Raw genomic sequence first — 19,281 nt, 5'->3', positions numbered from 1 at the left:
GCGAACTTCACAGGACAGGGTCGGAGGGAAGCAGGAGGCAGAGGGAAGGACATAGGAAGAGCTTTTCTCCTCTTGAATGAGTTCTATCCCGTCTTGTGTCACTCTTACAGCATTTGATTAGATTCCATAAGTAGATTGATTGGTAGATGCGACTGCTGGGCAGGTGACTGAGCGCTGGGAGAGAGGAAGAGCAGGGAGGAGTACTACACAGCAGAAAAAGAAAAGTCATCTTGAAATTTGCAGGCAAATGGGTGAATCTAGAAGACATCATATTGAGTGAGGTAACCCAGACCCAGAAAGGCAAATATAATATATACTCTACACTGTAGATTCATGGTCCTTGATTATACAAACAGTCTGGAAAATAAGCATTTTAAAGAAAACCTTGAATAAGTTGGTATGAAGATGTACTGAAATGGAAAGTTTGTAACTGTGGAAAAACAGGTTATGAACTGCAACGCATATCATGATGCGGCTGTGTTGACCATGTGTGATAAGTGTACGCGCATTAATAACACACGACATACAAAGATCTGCAAGTATGAAGGGTTAAGGATGGTTTGTTTTCCCCTGAGGCCGGGGCTGAGATCCTGATAAAAACTCCACTCTCACTCTCCTTCTAGACCAGCGTGAATCTGCGCTCCTGCCCCGGGTTTTCCACAGCAGAGAACTCAGTCCTCAGGCAGAGGCAGCAGCTCAGGGCTGCAATCCCCTGGGCCAGGCAGGCAGGCAGGCAGTGAGGATTCCACCCAGGGCCCAGGAGGAGGGCTTAGCTGAAGAGAGAAGAGCAGCTGGACAGTCCAATCCAACAGTGAGCTTAACCTGGCAGCGTGCCAAAGACCCCCCCCCCCCCCCCCCCCCCCCCCGCTCCCGGACTAGAAAGAGTTCTACAGTTTCGTTTTCCCACAAAGCAAGCAAGGTATTGGGAGGTAGAAGGGTTGCTTTAAACAGTTGGCTGCGTCCACCGCCAAACCCACGGGGGAGCGAGCGCTGCTCCACTGGCCTTACAGGCAGCTGCCCAATCTATGACTGGAACACCACTCGACAAGCAGGACTTGTGCCAGAGACCGAGTTCTGGAGGGAAAAGGTTCGTGCCGGTTTTCTAGTTCTCCTTTCCGAGGCGGCCAGGGGAACAGGAGGAGCAAGAGAACTGAGACCTTTCCGGCAGATCAGAAGCGGTAAGGGCTGGGACAGGGTCGGAGGGAAGCGGGAGGCAGAGGGGAGGACCGGGGAAGAGCTTTTCTCCTCTTGAATGAGTTCTATCCCGTTTTGTATAACTCATAACATTTGATTAGATTCGATAGATTGATTGGTAGATTCGACCGCTGGGCAGGTGACAGAGCGCTGGGAGAGAGAAAAAGCAAGGAGGAGGAAGAATGGCGGCTGAGACCAAAGGGGGAACCAAAACACCAGGAACAATTCGAAAGCTCTATGTGTTTAAAGTTTAGGATGTTAGTTCATTAAACACATTCTGAGTTTCAAGTTTCCCGGTATTTAGTAGACTTCCTTTTTTTTTTTTTTTTTTTTTTTTTTTGGTTTTTTCGAGACAGGGTTTCTCTGTGGTTTTGGAGCCTGTCCTGGAACTAGCTCTTGTAGACCAGGCTGGTCTCGAACTCACAGAGATCCGCCTGCCTCTGCCTCCCGAGTGCTGACTTCCTATTGGTCTCTTCGTTTCCGCGCCTTTGGCAAGGAGCGGAGCCAACCATTGGAAAGGAAAGGCGGGACCTTAGTGACAGCGTGGCCAAAGCGCTAGACCTGCAATTGTAAGGCTTAGAGCCCTGCAGCTCTGTACCGCCACCACCGAAGTCTAGCCCGCCAAATCCGGGACCTGGGTGGCCTGAGCAGCCCAGAAGCCAAGGTGACATCTGTGTGTCTCTCCTGCCTGAAGGCCCAGGTATTTTATCAGGCTCAGCAGCAAGTTCGGTAAAAAGCATGAGAGTTATAGATGATTGGGGTGGGTGTGAGCCTGGCCAGGCTATCACAGGGGACGGGGAGAGGGCAGAGGAATGAGGGGCGGGTGGGGGTGGGGCAGGACCACATGCCCACATACACACAGGTGCCACACTCAGCAGCAGGATTCTGTGCTGGCAGAGCCTGTCACTGTAAGCGGGTGTAAGTTAGTGCAAGTGCCTCAGACCCTCCCCCCCCCCCCCCCCCCCGTTGCAGCTTTTGAAATTATTGTGTTGAAAGATTCTGCAGACGCGACTGAGCCACCCCTGTAAGATACTTCCTTAACTGAGGCGCTAAGAGGAAGAAATAGAACCATTGCTATCTAACCCAGAGTTTATCATCTAGAAGCTATTGGATAAGAGCCAAGGACCCTGTGATTTCAATTTCCCGAATGACACTTGCTGTACAGCCCTATTTCCTTTCTGTTCTGGTTCCCCAAAATAGCCAGTACCAGTATAAGTTTTATTTTGTGTCATATGACATTTTTAAGATTTTAATTCCTAAAAACTCTGTTCTCTAGAGCTGAATTATTCAATCTTTAGGCATATCTGTGAGTGACTATGTTGAATGAGTTAATTAAGAAGACCCTTTCTAAAGGAGGGTGGCACCATTTCCAGACTATGGTTCCTAGAGGAGCCCCCTGGCTGAGCACATGCATTCCTTGGTCTTTCTGACCATGGGTGGCTATACTGTGCCCAAGTCCTGTAAACTCCAGCTCCCTTGGCTCCCTGGCTCTGGTGATGCCTACTTGGATCCCTGCCTTCCTGAAGTGGCCTTTAGGCATTTTTATCACCGTGGCAGGGGAGTAACAAGACACATGGCTCCTCGTTTTCTCTGCAGTATCTCCCTGTGCGCACACCCTTTGTCCCCATATCGCTGTGATGTCTCTTCACACTTCTCCCATTCTGTCTACATTTCTCCTTCTGCTTTTTCCGCAAAGGGCTCTTTCCAGACGGGTGACTTTGTTCCCTAGCTGAAGAGGAAAAGGGAAGGCATTGGAAGACTCTCCCTTCTGCCTCCCCCACAGCTATAAACCTAACCTCACTGCCAATGTTTTTCTTTTCTCCTCTTTACCTTCTTCCAGAATCTGACCCACGATCTTGTCCAGACCTTGACTCTCAGGATCCTATTGTTTCAGTCACTCAGTCTCCTCTTCCTTCTTTAAGGTCTCAGCTCCCCACTGCCTTTCTCTCATCCATGGTAAATATTGTCAAGCCTTTCCCATCTTAAAGAAAAACCAAACTTCAACCTCTCTTCCTCCATCCACATCTGCACCTCTCTTCTTTAGTAAGTTTATCTAATGACTGATTGTCTACATTTGATAACATTATTACTATGCCTGGCATTCATTCCTCTGCCCATGTGACTTAATGACAATTAGTATAGCTTTGCTTACTGGACTTCTGTGAGCCTGAGCATAGTGTTAAGTGATTGGTGAATTATTTAATCCTTATACTAAGAGTTGTAATAAGGTAGATGATCCCTGCTCTGTTAGCAAGCACACATGCTAACAGGCATTTTAAGTAACCAGATAAATATAACAATAATATGTTGTAAAGAGACTTTCTCTGTCCCAGAAGGTAGCTCCCGAATAACAACATGGAGAATTCTTATTAATTGTGAATGTTCGGCCTTTGCTTGTTTCTAACTAGCTCTTACAACTTAATTTAACCCGTTTCTATTCATCTGTGTGTTGCCATGTGGCTCGTGACTTTTACCTCTCCTCCTGCATGTTCTGCTTCCTTTTTTTAAAAATATCTATTTATTTATTATGTATACAATATTCTGTCTGTGTGTATGCCTGCAGGCCAGAAGAGGGCACCAGACCCCGTTACAGATGGTTGTGAGCCACCATGTGGTTGCTGGGAATTGAACTCAGGACCTTTGGAAGAGGAGGCAATGCTCTTAACCTCTGAGCCATCTCTCCAGCCACTGAAAGGACTGTTTTTATCTTACTTAATATTTTACTGCTTTGACAGAATATATTTGGCTTAGATTAATATTTTCAGTAAGTAGATGAATGAATTGTGTCCATGAGAGAATTAATCTTAATAAAAGTAAAACAAGTGTTTGGATTGTTTGACTGTAGGACCAACATGGAAAGAAATCCCTCCTTAGAGGTGATAAAGTCTCACCCAGACTTGGTCATCCGCATAAAAGACGTGACTCTCGGGGAAGAAAATCGAAATAAAATGGACTCGAAGAAGAGAAAGCTGGAGAAGACAAGAGTTACAGAGGCTGTCTGTGCTCTGTTAAACTCCGGAGGAGGAGTGATTGAGATACAAATGGCCAACAAGAGTGAGCAGCCTGTGGAGATGGGACTGGATTTGGAACAGTCTTTGAGAGAGCTTATCCAGTCTTCTGATTGGCAGTCTTTCTTTGAGACCCGGCAACGAAGGAACCATTTTTACATTTTTGTTAAATCTTGGAGCTGTGACCCTGAAAACGGTTCTGCTAAACCTCGCATTTGCAGCCAAAACTCTTCCTTGTACCGTAGATCTGGAACATCAGTGATTCCCATGAGTTCGACAGATGCATTTGTATATCTAAAACGTAAGAAGAGTGTCGGATGTGGCCTGACTGATGGAGGAGCTCCACCTGTTAAAATTCCCAGAGTTATGCGTCAGAACAGCCTTGAAATAAATCCTGCTTTTGAAATTTTCCAAAGCGAGAAACTCGAATATGGTCAAATCTTGCCTTTTCCTGAATCTATACAAGTAGAGTTTAAACAATTTGCTACAAAAAGTGCCCAAGACTACATTAAAAATATAATTCCAGAGTATGTCCCTGCATTTGCAAACACCAGGGGAGGCTACCTTTTCATTGGCGTGGAGGACAAGAGCAGGAAGGTCCTGGGATGCCCAAAAGACTATGTTACCCGTGACTCTTTGGAAAGAGTGGCAAATGAAGCAATATCTAAGTTGCCAGTTTTTCATTTTTCGTCATCTGAAGAAAAAGTGTCTCACAAGACCAGAGTCATAGATGTGTTTCACGAGGGGAATTTGCGTGGTTATCTCTGTGCGATCAAAGTGGAGGCTTTCTGCTGTGCAGTGTTCTCAAAAGCTCCCATTTCATGGATGGCAGACAGGGAGAAAAATGTCATCTACACACTGACTACTAAGGAATGGGTAGGCATGATGATGGATGCTGATCCAGGTAAGAGGGGAGAGTTCTTTCTGCTCTGTGCTTTCTGCCTCTTTTGAGTTCCTTCACACTCCTAAAATCTGAGTTCATTATACCTACTGGAGTTGAATCTTTATGCTTTTCCAGATGTAAAAAATTTGTAGGTCTGGAGAGATGGCTCAGAGGTTAAGAGCACTGGCTGCTCTTTTTAGAGGGCCTTCGTTAAATTCCCAGCATGATCTATAATGAGACTTGGTGCCCTCTTCTGGCATGTATGTATACATGTAGGCAGAACACTGTATATATAGTAAGTGGATAGTGGCGTACGCCTTTAATCCCAGCACTCGGGAGGCAGAAGCAGGCGGATCTCTGTGAGTTCGAGACCAGCCTGGTCTACAGAGCTAGTTCCAGGACAGGCTCCAAAGCCACAGAGAAACCCTGTCTCAAAAAACCAAAAAAAAAAAAAAAAAAATTGAATATCGATTTTTTTTTTTTGTTTGATTGTTTTTTTGAGAAAGGGTTTCTTTGTCTAAAAGTCCTGGCTATCCTAGACCTCACTTTGTAGACCAGGCTGTTGCCTCCCGAGTGCTGGGATTAAAGATGTGTGCCACCACCACCCGGCTGAATACGGACTTCTTTTTTGGCACACATATGCAGATGCCACAGTTCACACATGGAGGTCAGAGACCAACATGAGTCACTTCTCCTTCCACCAAGTGCGTGCCAGAGCAAACTCAGGTCATTAGGCCTGGAGGCAGGCACCTGTTTAGTTAGGGTTTCTATTGTTGTGAAGAGACACCATGACCATGGTAACTCTTTTTTTTAATTATTAATTTCTTATTTAGAAAAAAGTGCGAGGATGCTGTCGAGAGTCTCACATTTGGGGAAATCCCAGGGGTCAACACATCTGGAATGCAATAGATAAGCCTTGGACCATGACAACTCTTATAAAAGAAAACATTTAATTGTGGTGACTCGCTTATAGTTTCAGAGGTTCAGTCCATTATCATCATGGTGGGACATAGCAACATGCAGGCAGATATTGTACTGGAGAAATAACTGAGAGTCCCACATGTTATAGGCAACAGGAAATGATCTGAGAGACTGGGTGGTATCTTGAGCATATATGAGACCTCAAAGCCTGCCTCCACAGTGACACACTTCCCCTATCAAGATTACACCTACTCCAACAAGGCCACACTTCCCAGAAGTGCCACTCCCTTTGGGATCATTTTCTTTAAACCACCACAGCACCTTTACCCACTGAGCCATCTCACCAGCACCGTGAATATGGAGTTCGTATTTACACACGTTATTTAAACTATTTGCACTGTTACTTGCTGGGCCCTCTAACAATGATCATCTGGTACCAAAGTTTAGCATGTTACCAATTCTGCGAGTCAGGAACCCGCATTAGATGTGGCCCATTTGTTTGGACCTAATTGCTCTTTTTTGCTAAGTCTTCTTTGGCTAACCAGTTTTTTGTGCTTCTATATGAATATCAGAACTTTTTTCTTAGTTCTGTGAAAAGCATAATTGGAATTTGGTAGGACTTGTGTTGACTCATTAGACCAAGTTTAGTGACCGCCATTTCCATAGGGGCCTTTTCTTCCGGTTACTGCTTCTGCCTCAGTGTTTAAAAGTTTTCATCGTAGAGGACTCTTGCCTCCTTGGTTAGGTATGTTCCCAGGGATTTTTCTGATGGAGTCTTTAATAAGATTTTCTAGATCTGTTTCTCGGCAAGTTTGTTACTGGTATACAGAAAAGCTGCTGGGTTTTTCTGTGTGTTTTTATATCCTGCTACCTTGCTGAAAGTTATCAAATATAAGAGCTCACTGGTAGAGTCTTTAAGGTCTTTATGTTTAGGGTCAGATCATCTGCAAATGGGGACGACTGACTTCTTTTCTATTTGTACGCTTGCCTTGAATGAGAGTGAACCCTCGATTTTGGAGGCAGGACTTTTATCTGTGGATCCCCAAGTGGCAGCAGAGGCTGCAGGTCCAAAAACAGCATTAGTGGGCAGTGGGTCCCAAGAGCAACCAGTCCCAGGCAGGGACAATGCTATTCCCCAAGTGGCTGCAGTGGGCCATGAGAGTCAGCAAGTCCCATGTGGAGATACAGATGGGTGGGCACACCATGAGACCATGCCACAGGTCTCAAAAGGCAGCTGGTCCCTGGCAGGGAGCCATATAGCAGCTGAAAGACAGAGACATGGATAGGCACGCAATGCAGGGTGAGATTGGATATTTGTTTAGTGAGTTATGGATGGGAAAAGGGAGAAGGGGAGAAGAGCAGAGAGAGCGAAAAACAGGAGGGGGAAAGGGGAGAAGTAGATAGAAGAGAGAGAGAGAGAGAGAGAGAGAGAGAGAGAGAGGAAATAACTCAGGCTGGAAGCTGAAGATCAGCTTGCATTGTCAGATGGGGGTGGGGGGGCGTGAGTGGGCATGGCTTGTCTCTTAAAGGGACAGAGCAGACCATTACACTGGTTTCATCAATGACATGCTGGTATTTATTGTTTAATCTCCGTGTGTTTATAAAGTTTTATAGATTTTCTCTGGTGGTTTATAGTTGGATTTAATTTGGGTAATGAGAAACAAAAGATTATTATTTCTTTTTTTCTCTTTTTCTTTTTCGAGACAGGGTTTCTCTGTGCAATAGCCCTGGCTGTCCTGGAACCTGCTCTGTAGACCAGGCTGACATCAAACTCACAAAGATCTGCCTGCCTCTGCCTCCCAGCTTGTGCTCTTGACCTCTGAGCCATCCCTCCAGTCCCAGGCTTCCTTTTCTGAGTCCAGCCTCCTACTACCTGAACTTTTTGTCATGTTGGTGCCCAGGCCTTCCTTGCCCCATGCTTACCTTCCACAGCTGTCTCCTACCCCTGAACTGAGGCAGGCCAACACCAGGATCCCTTATCTGATATTGTTTCTTGTTATCAGGACCCCAGGGTAGCTCAGTGCTAACCAGTGGGTTCTCACCCACTAGCACCCAGTGAAGTGACAAAGTCGACCTCCTCTCCACTGTTTATCCATGATGTCAGAGGAGTCACTGCCTCCTCAGAACCTTCAATTGGACTTGAAGCTTTCAAGGATTCTGATTTTGACATGTGGTTGGGACTAGCAGTCTCTTCACCAGGGTTGTTTATATTACCTTCTGGATCAAGCTTCAGCTTCCCTTCTCTGTGGTTCTATTCTTCTTCCAATTCTTCCCCTTTGGAATAGAGCCTGTGCTTTGTTATTCTGACGGGTTTCATTCACTGTGTCACACAGAGGCAGCTTCCAATCAGTCGTCTTCCCTCGGTACCCTGTGTGAAGATTTTGAGTGTCAGCTGAGTCTCTCCGACAGCCCTCCACGCTGCAGACCAGTGTATTCGAAGAAAGGACTGGAGCATAAAGTCGACCTCCAAAAGTGTTTATTTCCAGGTATGAACAGCTAGTTTTTCCATTAGGAGAAAGAGACAAATCATTTAACACCTTTGCTAAAAAAGAAATCAAAGAGAATGCCTTGTGCAGCACCAAGTTTATGATGTAAAAACACTACAAACCTCTTGGGAATGAGGGGCAGGTACTATGAAGTCATCGAGCATGGTACTAGCAAACTCTGATAGCTAAATATGCTAAGATCAAGGCCCCCACCAGGAATTTAAACAGCATTTCCAGGGCTTGAACATATGCATTTGATTCAACTTCTCAAGGGTTCAGAACTCACTGAACCAGTACAGCCATAGTAGAAGAATCTAATGTAACAATAACTGCACAGATTTCTTTTCTACACAACCTTGGGCTCAGTAACTTCCACTTTGGTTGGCACTGAATTTTCTGTAAGATAGTGGGAGAGCCACATCATTTCATCAGCTTGGTGGAATATGAGCTGCAGGGGATGTAGACAGACGGAATTTCCCTTAAGCTGTATTGCACATAGGAGCTTTGTTCTCTTTGGATTTGAAAATGTTTTATAACCTTAATTTTTGTTGAAACAATTTTTCATACAATATATTCTGATCACATTTTTCCTCCCCTTGCTCCTCCCAGCTCCTCAACTCCTCCCCCACCCTAAAATCCACATTCTTTCCCCTCTCTCTCCCATTGTAAACAAATAGGCAACTGAAACAAACAAAGCAGAATAGGAAAAAAAAAAACCCAGAAAATAAGAACCAAAGAAAAAGAACAAGAAACACACACACATATACACACACACAAACTATAAGAACACAAAATCAGAAAACATAAACAAAAGACCTGTAAGGTAAGAAATATACCCAGACAAAGTATATGAGGGGAAAAAAATTCAAGAAATACCATTGAGTTTATTTTGTGTTGGTCATCTACTTAATTCTCTGTTTTAAACATAATATATGGGAAAAAACATAATATATGAGTCATAGAAGAATATACAAACACTTATTTGAAATCTTGTTTATTCTTCCCATGTCCAGTGTCACCAGGATGTTTGAAATATACTCCGGAATCCCTCTGGAAGGAGCTGTGCTCACAGAATAAGGGACTGGAGGACTTATTAATCCAGCAAATGCACTCTGTCCCCTGTGGTCTACTGATCCTCTCTAGAAGCTGGGCTGTGGACCTGAACTTGGAGGAGAGGCAGGGAGTCATCTGTGATGCCCTGCTGATTGCAGAGAATAGCCCTCCCACCCTCTACACCATCCTTGGGCAGCAGGATGAGGGGGCACAGGACTACTGTACCCACACTGCCTTTACTCTCAAGCAGAAGCTAGTGAACACTGGTGGCTATACTGGGAGGGTGTGCGTCATGACCAAGGTTCTCTGCCTGGAATCCGAGAGCAATGAAGATACCAGTGAGAGGTCAGCCTCTCCTATAGATTACCCACGCTCCTATAACCTTGCAAACACCCAGGAAACGGAAGCCTTGCTGCAGGCGCTTGTGATTGTCTTGCTCAACTTCAGATCTTTCTTGAGTGACCAGCTTGGCTGTGAAATTTTGAATCTTCTCACAGCCCAACAGTATGAAATATTCTCAAAAAATCTCCGCAAAAACAAGGAACTGTTTGTGCATGGCTTACCAGGGTCAGGCAAGACAGTCATGGCCATCAAGATCATGGAAAAGATCAGAAACACATTTCACTGTGAAACAGATAGAATTCTCTACATCTGTGAAAATCAACGCTTGAGGGACTTTATCAGGTAAGTGTTGGATCTTACATCTGTGTGTTATCAGTCTGGTATTGAATATTTTTTTTCTTTTTCTTTTTTTCCCGAGACAGGGTTTCTCTGTAGTGTTTTGGTTCCTGTCCTGGAACTAGCTCTTCTTGACCAGGCTGGCCTCAAACTCACAGAGATCCGCCTGCCTCTGCCTCCCGTACTGGGATTAAAGGCGTGCGCCACCACCGCCTGGCCTTGAATGTTTCTCTTAAGTGACCCTGATTCTTGGGAATTAGACAGTACAAAGACCTATAACAGCAGTGCTGTGTCACAGGGCATTGATGCTGTTAGAGAAACACCTAATGTCCTTTTCACTGTTACAGGGCAAAAAATATTTGCCAGGCAGTGACCCGGAAAACTTTCATGGCGTTTGAGACAGACATGATCCAACACATCATTGTTGACGAAGCCCAGAATTTCCGCACTGAAGATGGGGACTGGTATAAGAAGGCAAAGCTCATCACTCAGAGAGAGAAAGATTGTCCCGGAATTCTCTGGATCTTTCTAGACTATTTTCAGACCAGCCACAGGCAAGAGAGTGGCCTCCCATGTTTCTCACGCCAATATCCAAAGGAAGAGCTCACAAGAGTGGTACGCAATGCAGATAAAATAGCTGAGTTCTTACAGAAGAAGTTACAGGAAATCAAAAATAACCCTCCATGCACGATCCCTCCTGAGTCCCTGGAGATGCTCAATGAATTTACCTGGACTCATGGTGTACCTGGCAGCTTTGATATCATACACTTGAACTTGAGAGAGATGGTGAACTATGTAGCAAATAAGTGCAATTCTTTCTTGAGGAATGGCTACTCTCCCCAAGATATCGCTGTGCTTTTCAGCACGGAAGAGGAAACAAATACGTATAAAGATCAGTTCCTGAGAGAAATGAGGAAGAGGAGAGTGTCTCAGATGGAGGATGCATTTGTCTATCCTCTTGACATGTTTGACAGCATCCGTCGATTCTCAGGCCTGGAAAGAAGCATTGTGTTTGGCATTAACCCCCGTTCAGTTGAACGGGGCATTTTCTGCAACCTATTGCTCTGCTTGGCATCCAGAGCAAGGAAACATCTGTATATTCTGTCGTGTCCTGATCGTTCTACCCCTATCAGGATGTAGCTCAATAGCTGAATGGGATGCATAAGGTCCTAGGTTCATTCACTGCTGATAGGAAAGCAAAACCTAGTCGAGGCTCTTCAGGAAAAGAAGAAAAATAAACATGCAACAAATCTCTTGTCCTATAGTTTCAGAAAATGCTGGCAAAAAGATTACCAGTGGGCACTGAAGCTCACTGTGACTCTGAGGCTGACAGAAAAGTTGAAGAAAAAACTGGGAAAATAATGTGCATTTGACAAATGCTGTGAAAATATTGAAAACACAAAGATTGAAACTAGATAAAAACAATGCAATATAGTAAGCCATATCTGATTTTTAAAACAGGCTTCGACTTTAAATTGGTAAATACATTTATAAAAATTTAATGTATTTTCAGCTTTAAAGTTAAAGACTAAAAACACCCCGGTGTCTAAAAAGAAAACATGGGCCACTCCCAGACCCATCCAGCAGCAGCCAGAAGGCCACTGTGAGAGTGAGCAGAGGTATCGTATGGTGTCTTGAGTGTGTGTATGTGTGTGTCTGTGACAGAGAGAGAGAGAGAGAGAGAGAGAGAGAGAGAGAGAGAGAGATATTCAGGTCCTGTGGACAGAAGACTATCTGAAGAGATGAGGAAGGAAGAGATCAGGCTGAGATGGTGGGGTAGCTGACCCCTTGACCAGCAGCAACACACTGGAAAGTGAGCCCTGCACTTTGTCTGGGCAGTGCAGCAGAGGTGACCCTGTTGGTGAGAGCACAGGTGAGCCCACCCTGAGGACCTGAGCATGGGACACCTAGCCCCACCCCTCATTTGCCACATAGCAGCATCAGCTGAGGAGAGAATCCCTCCTCTGCCCATCAATGCCTGGGGCAGGTGGGAGAGCTGACCCTGTGGTCACAAGAGCAGGAGACCTGTCCTGACCCCCACCAGCTGCAGCACTCCGGAGAGCAGGTCCTACACCTCGCCATGACAGCACAATTGAAACAACACTGTTAGCACAGGTTTAAGAGAGCCAACCCCGAAATTGTTACTATGGGAGAATGTCCCCATTTGCCATCTGTTGGGCCCATCCTGCAGGTGCCCAGGCCCCCACCCAGAGTTATGTCTGGCCTGTTCCAGCATCCATGATCTGCTGGAGCACAGTGCAGGGACCTGACCCATAGACCCAAAGCTGCCGGATCTCCACAGCACAGGGCAGCAGCGGGATGTCCAGGAGTGTCACTCAGACTCTGATATCATAAGGGCGTCTTCCTTACAGAGATGCTAATCGGGAGTGGTAGGGTCTTTAGGGAATGTCCCTGTGGAGACTCTCAGGAATATCCCCTAAGAGTGTAAACAGGGCACAATAGGAGCTGTGGGAGAGAAAAGGACTCATGGCTCACCCATCACAGAAACTTTGTCTTTTGATTAGAACGGACTTAAGAGAATCGTGATTTGACAAACTGTGTTTATGCTAGAGTTATGATATTGACCTGTTAATGTTTGTAGTTTATTATGAAGATGTTACTGATTAGAAAAAGATTAGAGCTTGTCTGAGAAAATTTTAATATAAGTCCTTAGATTTGACATGTTTAAAACAACAAATTTGGAATTTGATTGTAGCTACAAACTGTTAAAGATTTTGTGAGGGTCAAATTTGAACTAAACTAAGACCACTCCTCTTATGCCCTCTCCACGATCTCAAGTTCCCCAAGTTCCTGAAATGAGTCGAACACCCTGGGTATGACTGATGAGGGTACGATTGGTCACTGACTACATGGCTAATGACAGCTACTAACCACACCTGATGTATTCTTATCTATTTTACTCTTTAATTCTGTGCTTCTCCTTGCCATAATGAATCAGGTTAAATGTCAGCTACCCCAAGACCCTCTGACAAGGCTGTGACCCACTTGTGGTTTTTTCCTATATAAATGCTGACCTGTAAAAGCTCAGGACCGCTCTCCCCCATCCAAAGCACTGGAGTGTTGGACAGTGGACCAAGCTTGGGGTTGTAATAAACCTCTTTTTGTTTATTTCAAATTCCGGCTCTGTGGTGGTTTGTTTGGGGGTGTTGTGACACTGGCACAACAACATCCTAGACCAGTTTAAGAAGGTGATCCCCACCTTTGGTCATTCTACACTCCTTTATTAGGAGATGTTATTGTAGCCATAGGAGTATCACAAAGAATTATCTGCTTGCATATCATTATCTAATGGCTGGTGAACTCTCTTGACAGAAAACTGGCTCAAAGGTACACAGGGCCCAGAGATGCACTCTTCCTTAACCCTTTGTTTACAGAGGCTGGTAGTCAGTGATGGGTACGATTTTTCCCCCATGCAATCTAAGACAGACTGTACATGATAGAATGTATGTACCGGTGACAGGTAAGTCTGGAAAATGGGGAGAAGGCTCTGAAGCCAGGCACAGTCATCTGTCTTTTAGCAGAAGCACAGGCTTTATTAAAATAAATTGAAAGGGAGGAACTGTGAGTGTCCTTAGATGTGAGTCCACTCCAACTTGTCTAGAGGTCAGAGAATTTGAGCTTATTTTGTTCTTTCAAGTTGTTGACAAGTGGCTACAAAACAAGAGGTCCTGACATAGGGTGGTTAATTCGTATTTTGAGTACAGAGGTGTATCAGCTTCACCAGGACCAAAGGTCAGAGATGCTCTGTCTATTCCTTTTACCATGCTAATGAAGTCTGTTGCTTCCCCCTTCCCTTTTTGGAGTAGAGTTTTATAAATGTAGAAAATAAAGGCAGTGGTTCAATACTTCGTGTGGGAAGTCCTTCTGTATATGTGTTGCTATTATTGGTTAATGAATAAAGCTGCTTTGGCCTATGATGGGTAGAATACAGCATGGTGGGAATTCCAGGTACATTGAGGAGAAAAGAAGGCTGAGTCAGGTAGATGCCATGTAGCCCCCAAAGGAGAAAGACGCCTGCCTGCTGGAACCTTACCAGTTAATTATGAGCCTTGTGGTAAAATACAAAATAATAGGAATGGGTTAATTTAAGATGTAAGAGCTAGCTACTAATATGCTTATGGTATTGGCCAAACAGTGTTTTAATGAATATAGTTTCTGTGTGATTATTTCAGGTCCAGATGGTCAGGAATGAATGAGTAGTCTCTGCCAACAGAATGGCACCAATGTGGGCAACTACATTTACATAAAACCTAAGAAAGCCTTAAAAAAATTCTAGACACAAAAAAAAAAAAAACAGAGTTTAGTATAGTTTCTTGGCAGTCACATTTTTCTTTCAGAGGGCTATTTGCTCATGGCAAGTAGGGGCACTGCAGCTCCTTTAAGAGAGGTCTCCCTGCCCCAGCAATAGCAGCGAAGGTTGTATGTCTTCTGTATGGGAGGGCTTCCTGGTTTGCTAGTTCCATGAACAGCTCTGCCTCTTTCAGGAAGCTGAGCACTTAGATGGGTTCTGTGAGCAGTGTGTTACGAATTGCTTAATGGTGACATAGACCTGCTGTGACCCTGGAGCTGGTGTGGTCTGCATGGCTCTCAGAGGCAGTGAACATGCCTCAAACATATTGTACTGGAGGCAAGGCTGCAGAGTTGATCCAAGGCATGCCTGCATAACATTAAAAAAAAAGCACTTCTGGTCAAAAAATAATTACAGATACACATGCAATAAAGACAAATCCAGATGAAAAAGACCTCTAAATGAGTCACAGTGTTTAATAAAAAAATGTACGTAGGCTTGAGAGAGAGAAGAAAAAGAGTATAGACAGTTCTAATATAAAGAGTACAGTCATAGATACATAGTCATAGGAGTAAAGATAAATATTAAGCTTGTATAAAAAGTAATAAACTGGGGATGTTCTATTGGGATCTCACCAAGGCCAGCTGGCCTAGGTCTGAAAAAGCATGGGATAAATCCGGACTAGCTGAACATAGCGGACAATGAGGAATACTGAGAATTCAAGAACAATTGCAGTGGGTTTTTGATCCTACTGCACGTACTGGCTTTGTGGGAGCCTAGGCAGTTTGAAGGCTCACCTTAGGAGACCTGGATAGAGGTGGGCAGTCCTTGGGCTTCCCACAGGTCAGGGAACCCTGATTGCTCTTCGAGCAGATGAGGGGGGGGGGGACTTGATCGGGGGAGGGGGAGGGAAATGGGAAGCGGTTGTGGGGACGAGGCAGAAATCCTTAATAAATAAATAAATTTAAAAAATAAAAAAAAAGTAATAAACTAAGAAAAATAAGCCACATAAAGATGGAATACACACAGAGTCTGGATTATGTATATTGTGTTTTCTTTGAACTTTTTGACTGTGAATAAGTACAGAGAGATTTGATTCTTGGGGCTGCTAAGCTAAACCAACATATTTATTTTAAAAGTATATTGACTTTTGGGTCTAAGGATATGTTGCTTTGGAAAAGAAGTTCTGCTTTTATTTCCACAGAGGATGAAAACCTGTAGATTCTTTCCAGACTAATGTGATTTGATGAACCAAGATTTCCCTGAGAGGTCTCTGTGAAGCCCCCAAAATACTTTCCCCAACAAAAAGCAGGAAGCAGTTTGGAGAGAACTATGCCCAAATTCGCAAATACTGTTTATAAATGTTTGTTTTCATTTAAAGAGGAATATGCTAAAGAGATGAATACTTTACATTGGTATGAATCTTGGTCTATTGATACAAATTTAAGGCCAATTTTATTGTATACATATTTTTGCTTTTGAATAAGATATTGTGTTTGTACAGCTCATTTAAAATGTAATGTATAATTAATAAATACAGGTTAATAGATAGTCATCTATAATAGTCAAGCTTGTATTCATGTTAGGTTTTCTCCATATGCAGAGATTTATTTCAGGTGGATAGGTATTTTTCAAATCTTTCAAAAACATATAGATTATGACATTAAAAATGTTTTAAGAACTTAGATTTTTCCTCTACAGTCAGTCATGTCTGCTTCTGACAGCACCAATTACTTCAGAGAGGTTGTTGGGCATTGAAGAGGCTCCTTAAAGAGTTTGGTCACCATTTAGGCAAGAAACTGCTCTGGCCTGGTCTGCTTGATGGTATGTTGTATGAATTGGACATACAGGACCCACAAAAATATGACTGCTAATCTTGTCTAAATGTGAGACAATCCTTCAGGAATCTTACTTCATGAAAAACAGCCAGAAATTTTGCAGGATACAGAAAAAAGCATCTGATGAACTTTGCCATTACGAGGCAAAATCTATCTTCAAATTTTCTGTTTCAGGGAAATGTCTGTTGGGACTGTAGGCCGAAGATGGATACCCCAATGTTACAAAAGAACTTTGGGTGACAGTCCAAGCAGTGAGATGTCTCTGTCAATACTAGAGTTTTAGAAGTTGCTTGCAATGCACTTCCTGTTAACTTAGGTAATATCATGTCCTTCTGAGGACTTTGATGGAGTTGCTTGTATTGGTTAATGGGTAAAGCTGCTTTGACCCATGACAGGGGCAGAATAGAACAAGGTAGGAATTCCAAGTAGATTGAGGAGAAAAAAAGGCAGTGGGAGGGGGACACCATGTATCCGAAAGAAAAAAGACACCCGCCAACTGGAACCTTACCAGTAAACCACGAGCCTCATGGTAAAATAAAAATAATAGGAATGGGTTAATTAAGAATGTAAAATGCTTAAACTATAGGCCAAGGAGTGCTTTAATTAATATAATTTCTGTTATTATTTTGGGTTTGGACGGCCGACAATGAACAGGCAGCCTCTGCCTACAAGTGCTCATTGAATTTCCCTGCCCATGCTGTTCTGTTCTGTGTTTCATCTCTTATTTCTCTTTTTTCTCTTCCTTTTTTCTTTATAATTCTAACCCTCATGCTCCTACCCTGGAATGTGTGAATCTAGTTAAGGTTGCTCTTAGACACGTAGGCCTACTATTAACTGGTTTTATTAAGGTTTTTGGTGACATGGGATTCCCCTCTGTATGACCACTGGATAATAAAGAAGCTGCTTTGGGCTATGGCAAGGCAGAATAGAGCTAGGCAGAGAAAACCAAATTGAATGCAGGGAGAAAGAAGGCAGAGTTAGGAAGCACCATGTAGCCGCTGAAGGGGAAAGACACCAGAACCTTGTCTGGTAAGCTTCAGCCTAGTGGTAATACACAGATGAATAGAAATGGGTTAACTCAAGATATAAGAGCTAGATAGGAATACGCCTAAGCCCTTGGCATGCAGTGTTGTAATTTTTCTTCTTCCTCTTCTTCTTTTGGTATGGCTGCTTTCACTTATATTTTTTTCTTTTTTTTCTTACATTATAAATAATCCCAATCAAAATTCCCACTTCTTCCCTCCTCCTACTTTCCTCCTGCTCTCCCACACACCCTCTCCCCACCCCCTCCCCTCTACATTCAGGCTTAGGAAGGTATGCATTTAAGGAGAATAGGATCCCCAAAAAGCCAGTACATGTAGTAGGGACAAATCCCAGCGCCATTATCATTGGCCCCTCAGTCTGCCCCAATTGTCAACCACTTTCAGAAGGTCCAGTTTGATCTCATGCTCGTTCATTCCCAGTCCAGCTGGAGTTGGTGAATTCCCATTAGCTCAGGCACACTGTCTCAGTGAGTGGACCAACCCCTCATGGTCCTGACTTACTTGCTCATATTCTCCCTCCTTCTGCTCTTCAACTGGACCTTGGGAGCTCAGTCCAGTGCTCCAATGTGGGTCTCTGTCTCTGTCTCCATCTGTTGCCAGACAAAGGTTCTATGGTGATATTTAAGATAGTCATCTGTCTGATTATGTGGCAAAGCCAGTTCAGGCACCCTCTCCTCCATTGCCCAGGGTCCTAGCTGGGGTCATCCTTGTGGACTCCTGGGAACCTCTCTAGAGCCAAGTCTCTTGCCAGCTCCAAAATGGCTCCCTTAATTAAGATATCTCCTTCCCTGCTCCCATATTCATCCTTCCTCCATCTCAACCATCCCACTCCCCCAAGCTCTCTCCAACCCTCCCCTTCTTCCCTGTCTATCCCCTTCTCCCTTTCCCTCTACCTCCCCCACCCCCATACTCCCAACTTTTGCCTGGTGATCTTGTCTGTTTCCAATTTCCAAGAGGATCTATATATGTTTTTCTTTGGGTTCACCTTATCACTTAGCTTCTCTAGGATCATGAACTATAGGCTCAATCTCCTTTGTTTATGGCTAGAATCCACTAATGAGTGAGTACATACCATATTCATATTTTTGGGTCTGGGTTATTTCACTCAGGATAGTGTTTTCCACTTCCATCCATTTGCATGCAAAATTCAAGATGTCATTGTTTTTTACCGCTGAGTAGTACTCTAATGTGTAGATGGGCCACACAGTGTTGCAATTAATATAGTTTCTGTGTGATTATTGGGGTCTGTGATGGAGGAAGGTCATTGGCTAATAAAGAAACTGCCTTGGCCCATTTTATTGGTTAGAACATAGGTGGGTGGAGTAAACAGAACAGAATGTTGGGAGGAAGAGGAAGTGAGCAAAGACTTGACAGCTCTGCTCTGGAGCAGAGACGCCATGCTCCCCTCTCCCAGACAGACGTGATTCAGCTCCGACCCAGGATGGACGTGGGCTAGAATCTTCCTGGTAAGCGCACCTTGGGGTGCAACACAGATGATTAGAAATGGGCTAAATTAATATGTGAGAATTAGCCTAGAAGAGGCTAGATAGAAATGGGCCAAGCAGTGTTTAAAAGAATACAGTGTCCGTGTAATTATTTCGGGGCACAAGCCAAGCAGGCGGCCCGGGGTGCTGGGAATGCAGCCCCGCCGCTCCTATTACTACAGGTCTGGATGACTGGAACAAAAGAGTAGTCTCTGTGTACATCTTGGCAGCAGTGTGGCCAAGCTGTTCTGAACCCATGTGGCAGAGATGTGCTAGGCCCCATAGCAGACACACGTGATCCCAAGGGTGAAATTCCACAATTCAGATCCAGAGACTGAAGCCATTAAAGGCAAGAGTTCAGTTAATAAATGCAGAGAAATCAGA

At 44.1% G+C, this 19,281-nt stretch overlaps 1 protein-coding gene across 1 annotated transcript; it reads left to right on the top strand.

The window, feature by feature from the left end:
* Positions 1 to 917: 917 nt before the first annotated feature.
* On the top strand, positions 918 to 14,069 carry LOC121456089 (schlafen family member 13-like). The gene is made up of 5 exons (XM_041663907.1): positions 918 to 1,178; positions 4,040 to 5,106; positions 8,340 to 8,492; positions 9,506 to 10,229; positions 10,571 to 14,069. The coding sequence occupies exons 2-5, from the start codon at positions 4,047 to 4,049 to the stop codon at positions 11,361 to 11,363; spliced, it is 2,730 nt and encodes a 909-aa protein (XP_041519841.1). The 5' UTR covers positions 918 to 1,178; positions 4,040 to 4,046; the 3' UTR covers positions 11,364 to 14,069.
* Positions 14,070 to 19,281: the final 5,212 nt, after the last annotated feature.

Source organism: Microtus oregoni, unplaced genomic scaffold (assembly GCF_018167655.1).
Source record: "Microtus oregoni isolate MIOR12 unplaced genomic scaffold, Mior012 000015F_ref0000493, whole genome shotgun sequence".
Classification (NCBI taxonomy): domain Eukaryota; kingdom Metazoa; phylum Chordata; class Mammalia; order Rodentia; family Cricetidae; genus Microtus; species Microtus oregoni.
The sequence above is the reverse complement of the archived record's forward strand: the minus strand, read 5'-3'. Positions and strand labels throughout refer to the sequence as shown.